Source organism: Phacochoerus africanus, chromosome 3, assembly GCF_016906955.1.
Source record: "Phacochoerus africanus isolate WHEZ1 chromosome 3, ROS_Pafr_v1, whole genome shotgun sequence".
Lineage (NCBI taxonomy): Eukaryota > Metazoa > Chordata > Mammalia > Artiodactyla > Suidae > Phacochoerus > Phacochoerus africanus.
Window position 1 is genome coordinate 86,353,524 of NC_062546.1, and position 22,759 is coordinate 86,376,282.

Sequence of the window (22,759 nt, forward strand, 5' to 3'; positions counted from 1 at the left end):
ATTGAGTAGTCCAGCAAGGCACCTCTGATTTAGGTGCTATTTAGGCTGATACCTAAATATTAAGAGGAAGGCAGTCATACAAATCTACTGAGGGAGAGAGTTCTCCACAGAAGGAACAAGCACAGAGCCTTGGGGAAGACTGCATGGTTTAGGAACTGAAAAATGACCAGTGTGGATAACTATGTCCTCTGTGCTTTCTGTGTGATACTTACCTCTTTTAAAAGAAATGTTTTTAATTGAAGTATAGTTGATTTACAATGTTGTGTTAGTTTCTGGTGTACAGCAAAGTGACTCAGTTATATATATATATATATATATATATATATATATATATATATATATATTCTTTTTATATTATTTTCCACTATGGTTTATTTTAAGACATTGAATATAATTCCCTGAGGATATTTATTTCTTATAGCAATAACGTTTATCTCTAGGTCAACATCATTTTCACAGTAGGAAAATGGACACTATATAGATATTTATTGAGCACCTAATGTATACATATCACTGGGCTAGTAAAGATACTAAGAGGAAAAGAAAGATCTTGTGAGAGTTCCTGCTGTGGTGCTGTAGGTTTAGAATCTGACTACAGTGGCCTGGGTTCCTGTGAGGGTGTGGGTTCAATCCCCAGCCTGGTGCAGTGAGTTAAAGGATCTGGTGTTGCTGCAGCTGTGGCAGAGGTTGCCACTGCTGCTCATATTCAGTTCCTGTCCTGGGATCTTCCATATGCTGTGGGTGTGGCCACTAAAAATTTTAATAAAAGGAAGAAAAAGAGATCTTGTACTATTTTAGTTTATAAACAAAGCAAACTCTTGGCGTTCATGGATTTAAACAATATAGTTTCTACTATTTATAACTGAACCCAGAAATTCATGACAGTACGTAGCTGATAATTTTACTTGGGCATAAACTTTAGCGGTACACACAGACAATTGGATTCATGATAACTGCTTAACACATGAATAAAATATAAAACAACACAAATCACTACCATTCTGCCCCCACCTCAGATATTTGCAGTGCACCATGCCTTTGCTGTATTTAATTTTTGGTTTCAGTAATACTCAAGGGATCAATAAAAATATTCTGTGAACAATGCACCTCCCACATAAGTGCAAACAACTAGATAAATGAAAGCCCATAACTAGCAGTAAAGATATTAGTGAAGAAATGAAAATGTCTAAGAAAGTGATCATTCCAGAGAAGTGAAAACACTGTAGACACATTAACAAGTGCATAAAGTAATATAACATCCTGAGCATGGATGAACCTTGAGGACATTGTGTTCAGGCATGTGAGCCAGTCAGAGAGGGGCAATACTGTTTTATTCAACTTATATAAAATATCTAAAGCCATCAAATTCATAAAGATGGAGAGCAGAGTAGAGCTTGCCAAGGCTAGGGGAGAGGTAAAAATATAGCTGTTTTCTAATGGGCATAGAATTTCAGAGTAAAGTGAATACACTTGACCCAACTGAACGCTGCACTTAAAAATGTTCTAAGATGGTAAATTTTTGTGTGTTTCTTACCACAGCAAAAGTACATATAGTAGATAATATTTTACTCCTTAATGGTCCTAATATATATAATAGTTTACAGAGGACTTAGGGCTTATTATTTCAGGACTTTATTTATATACACATAAATAAGTATAAGAGACCAAACATTCTGCAAACATTCTTTAAAATGGAGATTTAGAGAAGACTCAGAAAGTCACAAAATGCTTCAGGAAGAAAGTAGAACATGAACTGGATATAGAAAATCATTCAGCAAGTAGAGGGCAAGAAGAGTTTCATGTAAATGCATCATGTTGGTAAGGAGAGCATGTTTGGAGAACACAAAATAAAGTAATTGACTAAAACTATGGTTCACATAAGGATGTGACAGGTAACAACACTGGAAGGATGACTGGTCACAAACCTTAGAGAGTTCTCCATATTAACCAGGAAATTTAGGTGTCAGTCTAGAAACATGCAGGCTTAGATTTAGGAGTTCAAAAATCTCATGTTTCTAATTGTATTAGGGGATGGATGAGTCTCAGGGCAATTTACCTTGGCAATATAAATGTAGGCTAGACTAACATAGGATATAAACAAATGAAAACACAATTATATTTATTTCAAGTAGAAGAAAATATTCCACTTCTGTTAAACAAATATACATATCTGAGACTGAATTATAACTTAGAAGGTGGCTTTCTTATTATATAAGGGAATGTTGTAGCTTTAAGACTTAGGTCTTGCGATTTTTTTGTTTTGGAATACACTTGTTTCATTTCAGTATCAATTATGTTATGCTAAACTCATAAAACTGGCTGAGGAATTATGTTCTTCCTTTTTCTATTGTCTAGAAAATGTGCTTGGAATCAGAATTAGATTGTAAAGGTATCTGGGGCTATGGCTTTCTTTCTTGGAACAATTTTAATTAATATTTAAATTTAGGAGTTGCTGTCAAGGCGCAGCGGAAACGAATCCAACTAGGAACCATGAGGTTGCAGGTTTGATCCCTGGCCTCACTCAGTGGGTTAAGGATCTGGCATTGCTGTCCTTAACCCTCGCTCAGTAGGTTAAGGATCTGGTATTGTGAGGTTGCAGGTTTGATCCCTGGCCTCGCTCAGTGGGTTAAGGATCTGGCATTGCTGTGGTATAGGTCACAGACACGCTCAGATCTGGTGTTGCTGTGGCTATGGCCTAGGCTGGCAGCAACAGCTCCAATTAGACCCCTAGCCTGGGAACCTCCATATGCCACAGGTGCAGCCCTAGAAAGACAGAAAAGACAAAAAAAAAATTAATTTATATAATCAGGGAGTTCCTGTTGTGGCACAGTGGTTAATGAATCTGACTAGGAACCATGAGGTTGTGGGTTCGATCCCTGGCCTTGGTCAGTGGGTTAAGGATCTGGCGTTGCCGTGAGCTATGGTGTAGGTCACAGATACAGCTTGTATCTGGCATTGCTGTGGCTGTGGTGTAGGCCGGCAGCTACAGGTCCGATTAGACCCCTAGCTTGGGAACCTCCATATGCCGCAGAAGCAGCCCTAGAAAAGGCAAAAAGACAAAAAAAAAATTATATAATCAGTATAAGACTATTAAGATTTTTTCATTTCTTCTGGAGTCAGTACTTTTTGTTTTTTTTCCAGTTTTATTGAGATATAACTGACATACAGCACTATATAAGTTTAAAGGTGTAAAACATAATGATTTGATATATATATATCATGAAATAATTATCATAGTAAATTAAGTGAACATCTATCATCTCACACAGACACAAAATTAAATAAATAGAAAATAATATTTTTCCCTGTGTAGGGGACTCTTACGATTTACTCTTTTAACAACTTTCATTTTTAACATATAGCAGGGATAACTATATTTATCATGTGGTACATTACATTCCTAGTACTTATTTATCCTATAACTAACTAGAAGTTGGTACCTTTGGAATGCCCTCATCCAATTCCCCCACTCCCCATCCCTATAACACTATGTTAGTTCCTGGCACACTGTAGAGTGATTTGATATTCTTATACATTTCAAAATGACCACCACACAAAGTCTAGTTACCATATGTCACCAAAGATATTGCATATTTATTGACTATATTCCCCACCCTCTACACTTTATACCCATGACTCATTTATTTTTCCGCTGGAGGTTTGTACCTTGCACCTCCAGTGGCAAAATTTGTCTTTAGCACTTTTTTTTTCCCAGCCATACCTGCAGCACATGGAAGTTCCCGAACCTAGAGGTTGAATTGGTGCCACAACTGCAGGCCTATGCCATAGCCACAGCAATGCCAGATCCAAGCCACATCTGCAACCTGATTCCTCAGTTTGTAGCAATGCCAGATCCTTAACCCACAGTGTAAGGCCAGGGATCAAACCTACATCCTCATCGACAGACACTATGTCAAGTTCTGTGACCCCTGAGCTACAATGGGAACTCCTGTCTTTAGCAGTTTTAAAAGGGTTGTTTCCATTTCATATGTTGTTCAAGAATATTTTCAAACTGTAATATCTATCCTCTTATCGCATGTCTCATCATTTCACTAGTGATGGCAATGTCCCATTTTGCCCTCAGCTTGGCTTATTAGTGTCCTCTGCCATCGCTGGAGCACCTCTCCTCTTGGTTGGCTCTCTGTTGCAATACTCACTCTCTTGCTTGTTCTTGTTCTCTTCCTCATCTCCTTCTCATCTTTCCCTATTTTTCATGAACATATTTTTAGCTTAATTTTTTCTTCTCTATCTTTTTCTTTTTCACTAATTTCTACTCTTCCTGTTATTTTTTCTACTCTTTAAATCCATTGTTTTTTTACTTACCATATTGAATGTTGGGCATATTAATTTCTAGCATTCTTCCTTTCAAATATAAGCATTTAAATGAAGAAATCCCTTTATAATACTTCCTTGGGCATTCCCCACTGGTACTATATGTAGTACTTTTTAAAATTTAATATGAGTATTTCTTGATTTCCAGGGTAAGTATACCCTCTGAATTGTTTTTCTTATTTTTTTCCACTATAGGAGTTTTGGTACTTTTCTGTAATTGACTTTGATTATAATTGAATTGTACTCATAGAATTGACTAGAAAAACAGAAATCCTTTGCAACCTCAGTTGATTTATGATTTAGGAATGATTTATAAAATCTTCACCTCTGCTTAAAAGATTTAGTGTTACATATAAGCCCGTTTGATCAACTTGTCCATCATGATGTTGAAATCATAAACTTACTTAATGATACATTATCTCTCTAATTTCCAAGAAAGCTGTATTAAAGTATGCCTAATAATGGTAAATTATTTGATTTCTCCTTATGATGTTAATTTATGCTTTGTATATTTGACGACTATTTTTATTCATTCTCTCCAAGTTCAAAATTATTACATCTTCTGAGTAAACTTAATCTGTTATTATTTTGCACTGACCCAGTTTATTGATTTTTTGCATTATAAGTGATTTTTGAAATATTAAAATTATAACACCAGCATTCTTTAGATTAATACACATTGTTTTTGCTTTTCTATCTTATTATTTTCAAACCTTGTCCTATGATTTAGGTATGCTCCTTTAAAAAAAAGGAAAAAATACACTTTTTATCTGTCTATTTATGAAGATTTATTTATATAAATTGTTATTACTGATATATTTACATTTTATAATTTTTATTATTTGTCCCTAGTATCTTATTTTTTTCTCCCTCCATTTATCTTAAGCTGTTTTTTTCTCTTTTTTCCTTTCTCTATTTTTTTTGTTGTTGTTGTTTTGTTCTTTGCTTTTATAAGGTATTGCCAAACTTTTTTCAAAGTAGCTGTATCATTTTATTTTACCAATGGCAGTATATGAGAGTCCCAGGTGCCCTACATACTCACTAACTCTTAATATCATCAGTCTTTTTAATTTAAACCATTCTAATGAATGAATGGAGGTATTAATTTTATTTTCATTTTCAGCTCTCTGACGATTAATAATATTGAGCATGTTTCCCCTGTCTTTATTGTCATATATACATATATATATATATTAACACAGCTGAACTATGGACTATTTATGTTGTGCAACAGACACTTTTGTGTTAAGGCTTTCTAAATTATAGGAAGCATACTATAATCACAAACCTATTTTTCCCTTTTTTCATTTTTTAAATTGAGATATAATTGACATACCAAAATCACTATTGTGCAATAATACTATATCTAAAAATGATATAGTAGAAGTTTTTCCATCTTGTTCTTTTTCAATTTTTTGTTTGTGTAAATCTCATCTAGGTTTTTTATTTATAAAGTTTAGAATCAATGTTGACTATTTCATATTTTTTAAGAATTTTTCTTTGGTGCTTTATAGTTTCTCCAATATGTATACATTATGAATATATTTTTAGTAATCATTTTTGGGTTTTGATAGGTTCTCTATATTTGTCTTTTGCTGTCTCCTATCAAAATTAAAAGTTTATATGTAGAATCAAAACTTCTATTTCACGTATTTTGCCCATATTTTTAGTTGTTTCATACAGAAGGATAAATCTCATTTCTTCTATTCCATTTAAAAATTCCTATGTAAAAGTAATTTTTTATGTTTACTAATCATTTTATAATGTTCTTTTTGAATTGTCAATTTATATATGTATATATTCTTATTTAATATTGGTCTTGGGCATATTTGAAAATATGTGTTTATTTTCTTAATGCAGTTTTGAGATTTTGATACATTAAAGATTATAATCTGTTCACATCTGTTTGAAATACTCCTTGAGTTTGTTTATGATCATTCATAAACAGTGTCATTTATGATCATTAACAAAACTGAAGTGTTCCAAATTTTGCCTTGTTTTTTGGCAAAATCTTTCAAGTGATTTCTTTTAATGATCTTATTTTTTAGATATCTCATTCCTATCAAAATAAGTATTTTTATGTTTTCTTTTTGTGTATCTGTTTCAGTGGGGCAGAGAGCAGTACATTATACTTGTATGCTGAGAATTTATTTCTTTAGCTTTAAATTGCTAGTCAGTTTCACCAGCTCCATTGATTGAATAAATCATCCTTAAACTTTGATTGTGATGCTGTCTAAACATTAAGTTCAGATGTTCTTGGATTTATTTCTAGTGTAATCTGCCTATTTGTTCTTATGCTGATCTTATAGTTCTTTAGTTATAATATTATGTTTAATAGTAATATATTTTAATATCAAAATATTTTCCACTCCTCACTCTTTTCTTTCAAAATATCCTTGGCTTACCTCTCTTATTTTCTCCACTTTTTCAAATTCTCCCAAATATTCAGCTGTAATTTTTAGTTAAAATTTTATGAAAAATCCTTATTTTAATTTGTGAAGAATTAAAATTTTCAAAAGATATAACTTTGATGTGCATCCCATAGTACATCTCTCTATTTAATTCCTTAATATTTCTCAGTAGAATTTTATAATATTCTTTATATATTTCAGATATATTCTCTGTTATATTTATTATTAGGTATTATATGTTATTGTATAATTTAATTTCTATTGTGAATAGCATGTGTTTATCAGTGTTTTTTTATAACTTGTTTGCTGGATTAATGGAAATCTTATACTATTAGCATATTTAGCTATTAACTGGCCATCTGTTACTCAATAATTATTCATATGACTTGATTAAAGACTTTGATCCATTTTAGTTTGAATAATTACCTTTAGAACCTAATCTAATTTCATATAATATGTAACAATGTTATTGTTTATTGTACCAAGTATGAAAACTCCTGAAAGTATTTTTCTGACATATTTTGTAAAAATTGATAACACACATTAAAAGTAGGTGGCAAAATTTAAAGCCTTATAAACATCATACTTAGAAATAATATTGCTATGATTGCCAGGCCAGCATGCATTGGAATAAAATTAGTTCATTCAACAAACATTTACCAAGTGTATAATATATGTGTGTAATATATGTGCCCAGCGTTTTTCAAGTTGTTGGACATACAGCAGTCACAAAAAAGTCTAATTTTTTTTTAAATGTTTAGTTCTGTGCAGAGAGATAAATTAAAACCAAACAAAAATAATTAGTAAAGTATATAAAATGTCAGAAATATTACAATTCAGAAGAATGAAGCAGAGAGGCAAGAGATCAAGATTAAAGACGAGGCAGCAATTTTCAGTCATAAGACAGGAGAGATTTCACTAGGAGATCGTGATTGGTCTAAGACAAGGAAATTTGAGGAGACAAGAGGCATGGATATCTGGGGAAGGTAAAACAAGTTTAAAAATCCATTGGATATGGAAGCTTTTTAAAATGTAACCTATAGAGGTAAATCATTATTTATTTACATAGTCTTACATAGTCTCAACTGGGCAAAGGTTTGTTAGCAACACTGAGTCACTGCTAGTATTCAAAGTTTTACTATATCTATATAAAATGAAGAAAAAAAGCAAGACAGGATTATAAGAATTTAGATATAATTTATGGGATCATAGTAAACAAATTAAAATTTTTATTGCAAATTAATATTATGCAATAAATTTTTGTTCATAACATTTTCAGTATTTTTATTTCAAATTATTTCACTGTATATTACAAATGATGTGGTTCAGAAAGAATCATACAAGTCTATGGCTGTAGGAAAAACTTTTTTTTCAGTTCTGTCAGTGTATCTTTTTAATTGCAACCAAGAACTCTTTTGAAGAGTATCTCAAAAATGTCAACTAACTATTTCAAAACATGGAGCACATAAAAATGTAAGTCTTCAGCAAAATAGTATTGCAGATTCCACCCACTGCTCCTATAAGTCTTTCTATTGGATTCAGTTTCTTACATCATGGGTAATATATATGTATATTTTTTAAAGAAATGAAGTTTTCTATACTTTTGGTCCATTGAATAAACTTTTAAAAATCTAGGTAAGTTTGGAGTTCCCAGTATGGCTCAGCGGGTTACGGACCCAGCTGTGCTCTCCACGAGGATGAGGGTTCATTCCCTGGCATCACTCAGTGGGTTAAGAATCTGGTGTTGATGGTTGCTGTAAGCTGGAGCGTGGGTCACAGATGCAGCTCGGTCTGGTGTTGCCATGGCTGTGGTGTAGACTGCAGCTGCATCTCCAATTCAAACCCAAGCCTGAGAACTTCCATAGCCACAGATACAGCTGTAAAAATTTTAAAAAGCTAGATAAATTTTTAAAAATTTTACAGGTAATGCTAATATGCTTTGCATAGGGATATGATATAACCATTTTAATAAACGGAAACATATGATCACTGAGAAACCAATAAAATGACAGCTAACTGACACAGAGCAGCCTATACTGGCTCTTGAGTAGTACCGACCTTTATCAAATTTAAAAGATCGTCTCGTCGACTACAGTCAATAGCACGAACCTCAGTTTTTGGTATCTTCCTGATAGATATGAGTTGTTCGGAAAACTAAATTAACCATTCTATATCTAGCTAGAACTTACATCTGATTCCTAGCATCTTATAGAATATTATTTTCCCAAGAACGTTTTCATAACCTATTCTTGCATTCATTGAATAAATATGAAATGATAGAAAGGTGAACAATTAAAAAAAATGTAAGATTTTTACTTTTTCTACTACAGTTGATTTACAATGTTCTGTCTTAAAATTTAATTTATTCTAATTTCTGCCAGTATTGATTTTCTTTTAAATATAGAATTTATTTCTCTAAGAAAAATTAAACTAAAGCAACATTTTTAATTCAATTTTTAAATGCTATAGAGAAAATTTTATTCAAAAACTTTTGCAATCATTAAATATTAACGAATATTTCCTTTCATTAATCCCAAGTCCCAAATTTTTTTTGAAATAATAAAATAGAACTCCTTATGCAGCATCAATGATTTACAAACCTACCTTCACTTAGACTGTGGAGAGCTCCACAGCCTGTTTTCCACATACTGATTCAGTTGTTTTTGAGGGCTCTGATACATATTTTTTAAAATTCCACTGGTCTAAGGAATGCTGGCTGAAGCTAGGAAGACATTCTGGTGAGCATCTTTATTATATTATTACAACAATAAGAACTTTCTATTCAAAATACAGGACAGTGGCATAAATATTTCCTGGGAATTAGTTAAAAATCTTAGGTACTACCTGAGATCTGCTGGATTAGAATGTATATTTTAACAAGATTCCAAAATGGTTTAAAAGAACTTTCAGGATTTCCCGCTGTGGAACAAGGGGATCGGTGGCATCTCTGCAGCACTGGGAGAGAGATTCGATCCCAGGTCGGGCACACTGGGTTAAGGATCTGGTGTTGCCACAGCTATAGCATATCCTGCCGTGATGACTTGGATCTGATCCCTGGCCAGGGAACTCTATATGCCTACAGGGCTGCCAAAAAAATTTTAAAAAGAACTTTCAAGTATTGTTCTGTGATCTCCCCCTCGTTTGGGAGGCACAATTCTACTTAGTTCCTGGAGATAATCAGACTCTAAGAATCACATAAAACTGAGGTAAAAACATAATTTTAAAATTTATATTATTTAAATATGATGTACACTTATTCTCAGGATAGTAATATTCAGCTATTCTTTCAAAGTTGTCAATATATAAATAACAGAATTATAGTCACTTAACTGAAAGCTATCAACTAAGATGCATTTTTCACTGTGAGAATACTGTTACCCCTTGGGAAATATTTGAAACCTCTTGGCTACATCGCTATGGTCTCTATCTCCATGAGAGAATTTTAGAAATAATATACTGGAAAAGCTCCTTATAGGGACAGAAATTTCAAAGTCTCTCTACATTTTTGCCCTATAATTTCTATTTATTTACTTCTTTGTATGACTCATCCCAAACCTTCATACTTCTGAAGGACAGCAGAATATGCCATCCCAAAACATGCCTCTTTGGTATAAAGGGTTATTTTGAGCCGATTATCTTAAAAAACAGCATAAATTTAGCAGAAGCCTTAAAAACAGAGAAGTTACCTCATTTATAAAGAAAATCTCTGTGTTTTCCTCTCTGTACCAGGAATTAGAAGGATGACTCTAAATCCTAAGAAATTTATCAGTAGAGAAAGCACTGACTAAAATCTGCATAACAAACCTTACCCTTGTTTGCTATTCTTTTCCTGGTAATTTCCCACAACTGGCCTTCCTTTCTTTTGTCTTTAGAAAGTATTTAATGTGGTAACTTGGGCCAGGGCAGGGAGTTACTCAGTTTCCCTGCTAATCTCCATGTATAGGTGAGGTATACATGTAAATAAACATTTTTTTTTCTCTTGTTAATCTGTCTTTTATTGGAAGGCATCTCAGCCAAGAACTTGGAAGGATAAAATAATTACTTTTCTTTCCTTCTACTTCTTTCTTTAGCTATGTTAATGCCTCTAAGCCTATTACTTGTTTCATTAATTTGCTGACCTAAGGTTATTTTTGTTTTTCTCAAAGAGACTGAGCAAAGGCACTCTGTGGTGGCTTAACTCTATAAAGGATAATTTAATTTCTGACAGTTCCTAATTGTTGGGGAAGCTTTGCTCAAATGTCTGGGTGCTAGTTAAATATTCCAGTATAAAATTGACATATATAGGAGAGGAAAAATAATTTTTCTTTTACTCTTCTGAGTTCTTGATTGAGGCTTTCTTATAATAAAAGACAGATTAAACAGAAAAACAACAGAAGTTTGTTGACATGTATACCTCATGTCTACATAGGAGATACCCAGGGAAAAGTGAGGTGGCTTAGAATTCAGGCTTACATATCATCTTAATAGGGAAAGGAGAGAGGGGATGCAGGCCTTTTAGGAGAGAGTAAATTATTAAGAAAGATGAATGGGGACTTAGATGGAAGGTACAGTTGTGACAAAGTCTCTCTGGGGATGGTGTCAACTTCTGTTCTCCTTTACTGTGAAGAGTCAGTCTTCCCTTGTTGATGAAACTTCCAGCGATGGGGTCTAGGACAATTGAAGTCCTTTTAGAAGGTCTGTCTTTAGGCAAATAAGGGGAATTCAGAGAAAGCCTCTCCCTGAATTTGCTGTTTTTTCAAGACCCTACAGCTCATAATAATCAATATGCCAAGTGGTGTATTTTAGGGTAGCCTATTCTGCTACTTTTCGCATGTGCTCTATTAGACACTTAGTAATGTCTGATCACATTTTGTACTTTTGTATTTTTAAATGATGCTTTAAAAATATAAATGAAATTTCTTTGGGGGTTCCCTATTGGCTCAGTGGATTTAAGGATCCAGTGTTGTCACTAATGTGGCACATGCCAGAGCTGCACCACAGGTTCAATCGCTGCCCTGGGAACTTCTACATGTCATGGGCAGGGCCAAAAAAAAAAAAAGGGAAATAAAATTCTTATCGTTCATCTCAAGGATTTAGAGAAAAAAAAAGGGGGGGTTTCTACAGCATAGGACCACACTAGAATCATTTGGAAATCTTTATCTTTCAAAAGTAGGAGTTCCCATCGTGGCTCAGTGGTTAACAAACCCAACTAGCATCCATGAGGATACAAGTTCTATTCCTGGCCTTGCTCAGTGGATTAAGGATCTGGTGTTACCACGAGCTGTGGTGTAGGTTGCAGATGTGGCTCAGAGCCCCTGTTGCTGTGGCTTTGGAATAGGCTGGCAGCTATAACTCTGATTTGACCCTGAGCCTGGGAACCTCCATATGCTGCCAGTGTGGCCCTAAAAGACAAAAGACAAAAAACAAAAACAAAAACAAAAACAAAACCTTTCAAAAGTAGAGCTCATCATGAATCAACGGTATGAGAATTTCTGGGCTAAGGCCTGGGTGTTTATATTTTGTTTAGTATCTATTGGGATACTCCATTGTGCAGCAAAATGAAAAACAGTGCCAGGAGCCCAGCAAAAATTACTGTTTAAAATGAACAGACAACTCAGTAGGTCATTCCCTGAGTCCAGCCTTAGTGAAGTTATTAAAATCTCCTCTGGAACTTCACTAGTTAGATCATGGTCTACAAAAGAAAAGTGAACACCTTGATTTATTTTTTAAATAATTTGTAATTAGTTCAAAAGCATTTCAAGAGGACATTTAAAAATAAATTTTAAAATAATCCAACTCACCTAACTCCTAAGCATATTCATTACATACCATTTATATCAAATACTTAGCTGTGTGGAATTGAAAGTAGAATCTATACATATGATGATATCTTTTAAATATTTAATTCTTAATTCTTAATCATCATCATTATGAAGTGTTTTATTAAATGAATATACATTTTATTAAATATATATTGTTAAAGTGATATGTGATTTAATTGGTGCTACATTTCCTTAGCTTCAAACTGTTTGGAGCTATTCCCAGATATGCTGTATGAAATATTTGACACTGGATAATATACAATTTTTTTAATTTTATCTAAAGTTATTAAAATGCTTATTATATAAAAATGTAGACAACTCTTGAAATTTTCATTTGTGTATAGTGATACAGCTTTGTTCAAGTCTGGGACATTATGAGTCATTCTGATACAAATATTATCAAATAAAAACCAAAAGCTAAAAAAATCTCCAGGAATAATTATAGATAGATAGATAAATTGCATCTATATTTAAATTTCTTTTTTTTTTTTTTGCAGGGGTATGGTGGTTATATTGCATCAATGATCCTAAAATCAGATGAAAAACTTTTTAAATGTGGATCAGTGATTGCACCCATTGTAGACTTGAAGTTGTATGGTAAGTACTTCCTACAGACTGACCTAATAGAATATATTGATTTGTAGAAAAGAAAGTCCTAACACCAAGAAGCTGAATTGAGCTTATTTATCATGTGTTATCACAGATGTTCTCAGCTGTTTCTCACCTCTCTGATTCAATCAGTTTTATTGGAGCATGATAATTAAATGTGAAATGTAGGAACTAAATGATGAAATATGCTAGTCAAATGGTTTTTAGTTTATCCTTAAATGTCTGTTTTCTTGGGTCACAGCCTCTGCTTTCTCTGAAAGATACCTTGGTTTGCCATCTAAAGAAGAAAGCACCTACCAGGTAACTAATTTTAAAATAGCAAAGAAAGAAGAGATTTTTTTTTTCTGAAAACTCAAAATACAAATAGAGGTATATCTCTATCAATGGATTTTTGTGTTTTTCTTTCTAGGCATCCAGTGTGCTCCATAATATTCATGGCTTAAAAGAAGAAAATATATTAATAATTCATGGGACTGCTGACAGTAAGTATTATATTTGTTGCTACTGGTGGATGGTGCCTGACCTTGAACCAAGGGCTACGTCCAAGGACTTGCTTACAAGAGGCCTGTGAACCTTCTGGGGAAGAGAGCAGAGGAGAGAGACACAAAGAATCTCATGCCTGGTAGGAGGTAGGAAGAAGGTCCCTAGGACTAAGAAGAGAGGCAGGCATGAGCCTCAGTGTCAGTCACACTGTCTGGGGTGATGGAAATGTTCTCTGCTCTTGAGCAGAGTAGCCAGTGGCCACATCTGGCTCTTAAGGACCTGACATGTTTAGTATGACTGAGGAACTGAATTTTTAAATCTTATTTAATATTTATTTATTTATTTATTTATTTATTTTCAGGGCTGCACCTATGGCATATGGAAGTTCCCAAGTTAAGGGTCAAATCAGAGCTGCAACTGCCAGCCTGTGCCACAGCTCACTGCAATGCCGGATCCTTAACCAACTGAGCAAGGCCAGGGATGGAATCTACATCCTCTTGGAATACTAGTCGGGTTCCTAAACCACTGAGCCACAATAGGAACTCCCAATTTTAATTAATGTATATGTAAATAACTGCATGTGGTTCGATGCTACTAAGACTCAAATGGAAACTAACCTGGAATAAACAGCAGGAGAGCAAATAGTTGTGAGCACTCAGGTTTATTGCTTAAGTTAAAACAAAAACCAAGAAAAAGCACTTACATATCACTTCTCATTTTTTATTATTTTAAACATTCGAGATGGATGTGATTAATATTACTAGTAATAAATAATATCATTTTATACTCACATGAAGTGTTTGAAGCTCAAAGAATTTATATTTTTTCTATTATTTTATGTGAAATTTTTCAACAGAAGGCTGAGTATTTATAGCTCCACACACGAATGAGAAAAATCAATTTCGTGGAGGAAACTGATTTATCCAAGGCTACCTGGCAAGTGAGCAAAGAGAAGCAAAGCCTTGAAGCAATATTTCTTAAATCTTGAACTTGTTTTGTCAATCCACCTGGCCTTGCCCCTGCCTCAGTATTTTTATCCCATTTTACAGAGAATATCACTAAAAAGGTCTTACAGCAAAGATAATACCAGCTCTCAAATCTAACTTTTAATCATGTCAGGTCATAGTTAAATTAGAACCTGGATCATATATTTTAATATATAAGTAAATGAGGGAGAAGAGACAAACCTCCCTTTGGTATATTTCCAAATAATTTTATGTAGATACTTCACCTTAAGGAAACAAAGCTTAATTCTCCTTCCTCCCCACTTCAGAGTCTGTTGCACTAAGTGATTTGCTTCAAAAGAGTATGATATAGAAAAAGAAAGAGTAACTTTTATGGTGGAGAGACTTAGACTTCACCTCAGCCAGATGATCAAGGTCAATATCAACAGTGACAAGACAGGGTGGTAGTAGCATGAGAACATCACTCCATTTCTCTATGGTCTTGTCTCAAAAACCTATAACCCTAGACACACCCAAATGAGGAACATCTTACCAAATCCCCCACCAGAACTCCTTAGAACTGCCAAAGTCATCAAAAACAAGAGAGTTGGAGAAACTGTTCTAGTCCAGAAGGGGTTAAGGAAACATTTTGTCTAAATGTTTCTTAGTTATGACAAATGTACCATAATGTAAGATGTTGACAATAGGAAAACTGGGTAAGGTATACACTGGAACTCTCTGTGCTATCTTTGCAACTTTTTGGAAAATCTAAGACTATTATAAAATTTTTAAAAAAAGATTTAGATGATACCATACCCATGTTGGGTGAAACATGATGTAAACATTTTGAAGGATATTAGAATTTTGTTCTAAAGTATTAAGAATTTACATATACATTGACAGTAACAAGTAGCGATTATTAAGTACTGACTATATATTAGAAAATGTGCTGAAAGCTTTTAATATTGTATTATTAGGTTTTCACAAAAATACTGTGCAGTAGATATTACTACTCTTTTTATTTAACAAATAAAATTGGGAAAACAAATATTATGAAGTATATAAATATTTATTATAAATATAACTGTCTGGAAATCCCACAAATGTTGATTCATTAAAAAAGGAATTTGAGGAGTTCCCATCATGGCTCAGTGGTTGACGAATCCGACTAGGAACCATGAGGTTGTGGGTTCGATCCCTGGTCTTGCTCAGTGGGTTAAGGATCTGGCATTGCCATGAGCTGTGGTCTAGGTTGCAGACATGGCTCAGATCCTGCGTTGCTGTGGCTGTGGCATAGGCTGGTGGCTACAGCTCTGATTTGACCCCTAGCCTGGGAGCTTCCACATGCTGTGGAAGTGGCCCAAGAAATGGCAAAAAGACAAAAAAAAAAAAAGGAATTTGATTCCAGTTCTGAGGCTAATATATGCTGTGCTGTTAAACTTTAATTGTGGGAATAAATTATAATCAAGGTTAAATTATTTTATATCTAGTCATCATACTAGATATTAGCATTATTCATTTTTTTCTTTCATATGTTATAACTACTAAAGTTAATCATGTTGTTCCCAGATTCACTCTGTCATGGGCCTGGGGCTTCACCTATCTGATAAAATACAAGCAGACATTCAGCACTTGTCACTTAAAAGAAAATGCACCTGTGTGTTTTTGCACACACATGAGGACACACACACAATTGTACTCATACACACACCACCCATACACCCTATATAGGACTGGTGGGTTATAGGTTCTCAGTCAATGACTCTATAATACTAACATTATTAATGTTATCTTCCATAGAGAACAGACTTGTGGCTGTTGAGCAGGAGGTGGGAGGGAGTGGGATGGACTGGGTGCTTGAGGTTAGTAGATGAAAACTATTACATTTAGAATGGATAAGCAAAGAGGTCCCGCTGAATAGCAGAGGGAACTATATCCAGTTTCTTGGGATAGACCATAGTGGAAGAAATATAAGAAAAATAATGTGTGTATATATATATATATATATATATATATATATATATATATATATATATGCATGACTGGGTCACTTTGCTATACAGCAGAAATTGGCACAACTGTGTAAATCTTTAATAAAAATAAATATGTATTAAAAGGAAAAATATTAACTTCTGAAATTATCAGCAAATCTGGTAACTCAACCAATTAGACTTTTAACACCTCTGTTAAGTTTTAGGAAGGGGACAAATGGCTTTGCATTTAGAAACTAAACAAACAAAAACATCAACTGGAAAATCCATTTATACATTTATCTTTTCATCTGTATTTCTAGAGCTGAATGATGGAATCTTTTTCAATTTTTTTCTACAATAAGCAACTGAGGTATATAAAAGATCACTTTACCTCTGTCATCACCCTATTTATTAGCATTTCTAGTAGCTTACATTTACAGAGCAATTTGTACATTTACTTACAGATGACATGGTAATTTTCCCATTAAGTACAATAAGAGCATCTTAGAAAAGATTATTAGGCAGACTTTTTCAAAAGATTTAAATGATTATTTGGAGTCCTTTACTATATGTTCTGTAGTAGGATTATTCTGTGCCATAGAATTAGAACCATGAAGAAGCTTAAACTATTAAGTTTACCCTGCTTTTATAAAGACAGTTTAAAAATGTTAATTTAAAAGTTATAGGATTCCCTAGTGGTTCAGTGAGTTAAGGATATGGCATTGTCATTGTGGTGGCTCGGGTTCAGTCCCTGATGCAGGCACATCCACATGCCATAGGTGCAGTCAAAAAAAAAAAAAAAAAAAGTCATTTATAGAAATTTGAAGATACACGTTATAGGAATGTATAGCCCAAGTGCTGGTGAGCAAAGTGCTACACAAAGAAATTTGAGTGATTTTTCCAAGTCTTCATAGCTAGTTAGGGACAATGCCACTACCCACCTCCAGTCCACTGTGCTACTTATTTTAAAGTTTTGGAACTTTGGTTCAGGGAGGAGGAAGCTAGAAGGAAAGAGGTGAGACTAGTATGGTCCACATTAAATATTTAGCCCAAGAATACTGAGATGTATACACTTTTTTTTCAACATGAGATATTCTTGCCTAATTTAATATAAGGCAGAATGCCAGTGGCTGAGACTGGCCCTAGAAATCCTCAGAAAAGAATAAAAAGCCAGTTTGCAGTCTTATTATCCAAACAGGCATTCACTTTGTTAAAGTTCTTATAATGGCATAAAATATATGAACAATTAGAAATTATAAATGATATCCAATAAAGTAAATCTAACTACCATTCCGTACAGTAAGTAGAAGCTTTGTAGTAGCTCCTCTTTTAATTTATTTTCTTAAAACGTGAAGCTCAAAGTTTTATTACCATTGAATCTACTGGCTTCCCAGTTAAAGCCATGTATCAGTTTTTTAAATGCACAATGTATGTAAAATAAAATACTCATCTCTTTGAAAATAATGATATAAAAATGTTCTGATCTTAAAAAATATATTTCCTTCAAATATCATAATTTAATATCTTGCAGCAAAAGTTCATTTCCAGCATTCAGCAGAATTAATCAAACACCTAATAAAAGCCGGAGTGAATTATACCATGCAGGTAAGCCAGTTTTTCACAAGAATGTAATTTTCTACCTTGTATTTTTAGTTTTGAGATATAGAACACAGCTTCTATATTGCTCCATCTCTCATCCTATTATTTTACTTTTTGTTTGGTTGTTTTTTTTTTGCTTTTTAGGGCTGCACTCGCAGCATATGGAGGTTCCCAGGCTAGGGGTCAAATCAGAGCTACAGCTGCCAGCCTACACAACAGCCATAGCAATGCCATGTTTAAGCCACATCTGCAACCTATACCACAGCTCACAGCAACACCAGATCCCTAGCCCATTGAATGAGGCTAGGGATCAAACCCACAACCTCATGGTTACTAGTCAGATTCGTTTCTGCTGTGCCACAACAGCAACTCCTATTTTTGCTGTTTTTTTTTTTTTAGCACCAAATTTTGTTATTATTTCCTGTTTACAATGAGAATGTAGAACACCTTAAATTTTACAAGTGAATTGCATAAACTCTTTGAAAAACACTTTTTTCCTCCTCAGAATTTTATTCATATCACTGGCATTTCTTTTTAAATAAGGTACTTTAAAATTTTTTCTTCTAGTCCCTTTGTCTTCTCCTAAATTTCCATCAATCGTATCGTAAAATAGTGGAGGAAAAAGTGTTCTGAGTAAATATTATGAGGAAAAAAAGGAGAGAGCATAATATAATTTACATCTCTGATTCAGTTATATTTAATAAATGTTTTTCAAGGATTTACTTTACAGGGGTCTCTGTGCTAAATGGGTCAATAAGACATACTTTACACACCAAGGGACTTTCAGTCTGAGAGAAAGAATAGTCATCGAAGGGAAACAAGTTATTTTAATACCTCAGCATTTGGAAGAACTAAAAGTGGTTCAGCATATTGAAAACACATGAACCAGGGTTAGAATGATGAAAGATGAAGATGTAGAAATAAACAGATGGTCATGGTGCTGACAGCATAAAGGTTTATGGGTTAGGGTTAGGGTTAGGGTTAGGGCAATCAGATACCATATATAAACTTTACATCCAAGAATTGACATAACAATATTTTCATTTATATTTTAGTAAATGCACTAACGTCATTTATGTTGGAAAGGACATTGTCTTTTTTTTTTCTTTTTTTTTTTTTAGGACCACACCCACAGCATATGGAGGTTCCTAGGCTAGGAGGTTGAATCAGAGCTATAGCCCGCTGGCCTATGCCACAGCTACAGCAATGAGAGATCTGAGCCATGTCTATAACCTACACCACAGCAAACGGCAATGCTAGATCCTTAACCCACTGAGTGAGGCCAGGGATCAAACCTGTGTCCTCATGGATGCTAGTCAGATTTATTTCCACTGAGCCACAATGGGAACTCCTGAAAGGGTATTGTCAAAGTAAGAATTGTATTGCATGAGATTAAATAAACAAGGAAAACTTTATGCAAGACTTGCAAATAGGGGAGTTAAGACTAAACTCAAGTCTATTGAAACAACAGCTTAGAGAGACTCATTGCCTCCTGTGTTTGGTAATCAGCCTTACCAAAAGGAAAAGTAAACTTTCTTTTATCTTCGTGACAGGAGGTAGATTTACAACTTGGAGCCTGGAAGACAGGGGTGCTATCTCTCCTTCAATGTTTACCTTTCCAAGAGATGGTTCCCAAGTCCTTGAGAAAGACATTTCCTGGGTTGTTAAAACTGGCAGGAGTCTGTTTTAGGAAAGTTGGGGCATATAGTTAGGAGAAAACTGACTAAAATTTAGTTAAGCTGATGTTCATGCCATCTTGTTCAGCATGAACATAAAAAGCTCTAACTGTGGTGGCCAGCAAAACCTAATTTAAATGCATAAAGTATATTTTGTCTCAAATGTTGATTTTTATAGATTATAATCAAAAAGAAAAGCTTAACACAAACAATTCAGAGTTGAAGGACATGAAATTTTGATTGGATATTATTTTCTGAAGTTCTCTTGCAATGGGGTTAAAGTAATGAATTCTCAGGGAGAAGACCTGCTTTGATAACTTCAAATCTCCTTTCCCCTCAATATCTTAGGTCTACCCAGATGAAGGCCATAATGTATCTGAGAAGAGCAAGTATCATCTCTACAGCACAATCCTCAGATTCTTCAGTGATTGTTTAAAGGAAGAAATACCCGTGTTACCGCAGGAGCCAGAAGAAGATGAATAAAGGACCCTATTTATATAGAACTGAAGGGAATGTTCAGGCTCAATGAAACCAAGAGACTGTAACATTGTAGATGCTTCATAATTTCAAGGGCAGCTTAAGGAGATGACATTGGAACAGCACACTCAGAGACAATGAACTAGACTTTGAATACAGAAGTCCACGTCTACTGTGTTGCCAAGGGTGCAGAACCTATTTCTTTGTGTAAGAAAGGTCAAAGGGTTGGTTTCCTGTGAGAAATTAGTTTTGCATTAAAGTAGGAGTAGTGCATGTTTTCTTCTGTTGTCCCCCTATCTGTTCTGTAACTAGTTGCTCTCATTTTAATTTCAATGGCCACCATTATCTTTGCATATTATGCACAACTTATCAGTCCCTGATCTTTGATGGCAGAGCTGCAATCTAACACTTTACTGTACCTTTAAAATAAGTGCAATTCCTTAATTGTCGATTATTATGCTTAAGAAAAGATTCAGTTAATAAAAAACAGAGTATTTTATGTAATTTCTGTTCATAAAAAAGACATTTCTAAAAGGGTAACAGGTCAAGTAGAAATATGGCTTTTAGCACCTTCCAAAGTTCAGCCAGTTATCAGTAGATGCGGTATCTTTAAATCAACACATGAGTGTATGTCTCACAATATCGATACACACGTGTGCTTATGCAGACAATAAATCAATCTTTCCATGTTATTCATGCTACAAAGGATAAACTTTTGATGAATTAGAAGAGATGCTCTTTTACAGGCTATAATGGATGCTTTGTTTAATGAGCCAAATATGATGAATCTTTTTTTTTCCCAGTTCAAATTCTAGTTGTTGCTTTCCTATAAATGTTTGGGTTGTGTTTGGTATTGTTTTTAGTGGTTAATAGTTTTCTAGTTGCAATTTAATTTTTTGAATATGATACCTTGTCACATGTAAATTAGATACTTAAATATTAAATTATAGTTTCTGATAAAGAAATTTTGTTAACAATGCAATGCCACTGAGTGCTATTTTGCTCTTTTGGTGGAGGAAGCTTTTTTAAAACACTTAGTCCTTTTACTTCTCTCAATGAAGAATCAATTCTCATTTTCATTGTAAAAGCCAAGAGCTGAATTATTTCACTTGCAGGTTCCTATTTGGTATTCTGTGCCTACACAATTCATCTGTTACTGTTCAATTTAAATCCTTCTGGTGAGAATTAGAAATGAAATACTTTTTAGTCATTGGCAAAAAAGTTCATGAACAGCAGTGTTTACTATTTAATTTGAGTTGAAGGCACAAAATTCATTAATTTCTGTGCTGTGTTGACGCACAGTAATAAGTAACAGAGAGTGTTAAATTAACTTGACTGTATGAAGTCAATTTAAGTCATGAGAATATTAACTTTGGTGACTAAAGTCAAAGAGAATCTTCTCACATCATTTGAGAGATCTTCCAGATGTCCAAAGCCTGTAATTAAGGTCAGAAGTTCAGATAAATTGAGGCAGCATACTCTGTTTTTGTGGTTTTTTAAAAATTCCTTAGGATAGGCCAGATTATTATGACATCAGAACACCAGGAGGAAGCTTAAAAATATTACAGAATTGCTCAATAACCTTCTTGTTTTCTGAAAGCATCAATCTAAAAATATGGATAGTTGGAATCACATGAATTGTTTTTTTGGTATTCTGCTTTTCTTCCAGATTCTTTGGAATTGCATCTTCACTGCTCCACTGGATTCAGTTTAATATGAGAAAAGCTCTCTTTTCTGAAAGACCCATTTCAGGTCTTTTTCAAGAATAGCAAACACATTTTTAAAAAAAAAAGTGTAATGTTTAAAAGGAAAGTTTTGCCTATTTTATTAAAATAGAAATTTCTTTTTAGGCTGATTTGAAGTCCAATTGAAGCTTTTTAATCAATATTTTAAATTTCAACAACTAGAGTTTTTTATGAGGCAAGCAATTATGTTGTCTGAAAGATGTGGTTTTATTGATTGTCTACTTGAGTAACATTCAAAAAGTATTTGCCTTTTACTGTTCATCATTTCTCTTGTTTTATTATTATTATCAGTGTTTATCTATTTTTCAATTAATTTAATACAGCTTCTAATGTGAAAAACTTTTGTCTGGAACCCACTTTCATCTTTAAGGCTAAATAGATCTCATATGAAAAGTACTTGTTAGTAGGATGGTGGAAAATATCTCTGGGATTCTCGAGTTATAATAATGGGGCTATTTTAGATCACGGAAATGTTCACTCAAACATACAGATACCCATTATTAAAAGAATCGTGTACCTGGATTTTGTTCTTTATACATTTGCCCTTGGTCATAATCTCACTATTTCACATATATTTATTCATTCTAAGACTCCAGTAACAAGCTTGCCAAGTGTCAATTCCTCTTTGAAGTTAAAAAAAAAAAAAGACTCAAGGTAAACTAAAAATTCCATTAAAAAAGGTAAGTAGTATTAAATCATTTAGAGATAA

General features: G+C 33.8%; 1 protein-coding gene across 1 annotated transcript in view; it reads left to right on the plus strand.

The window, feature by feature from the left end:
• Nucleotides 1-21,287, plus strand: part of DPP10 (dipeptidyl peptidase like 10) — a 113,249-nt gene extending 91,962 nt beyond the window's left edge. The window contains exons 15-19 of the mRNA XM_047772090.1: nucleotides 13,042-13,141; nucleotides 13,395-13,453; nucleotides 13,563-13,635; nucleotides 18,085-18,158; nucleotides 20,177-21,287. Coding sequence (XP_047628046.1) covers nucleotides 13,042-13,141; nucleotides 13,395-13,453; nucleotides 13,563-13,635; nucleotides 18,085-18,158; nucleotides 20,177-20,311 — 441 coding nt within the window. The 3' untranslated portion in view covers nucleotides 20,312-21,287. The remainder of the gene's footprint in view (nucleotides 1-13,041; nucleotides 13,142-13,394; nucleotides 13,454-13,562; nucleotides 13,636-18,084; nucleotides 18,159-20,176) is intronic.
• The last annotated feature ends 1,472 nt before the right edge of the window (nucleotides 21,288-22,759 follow it).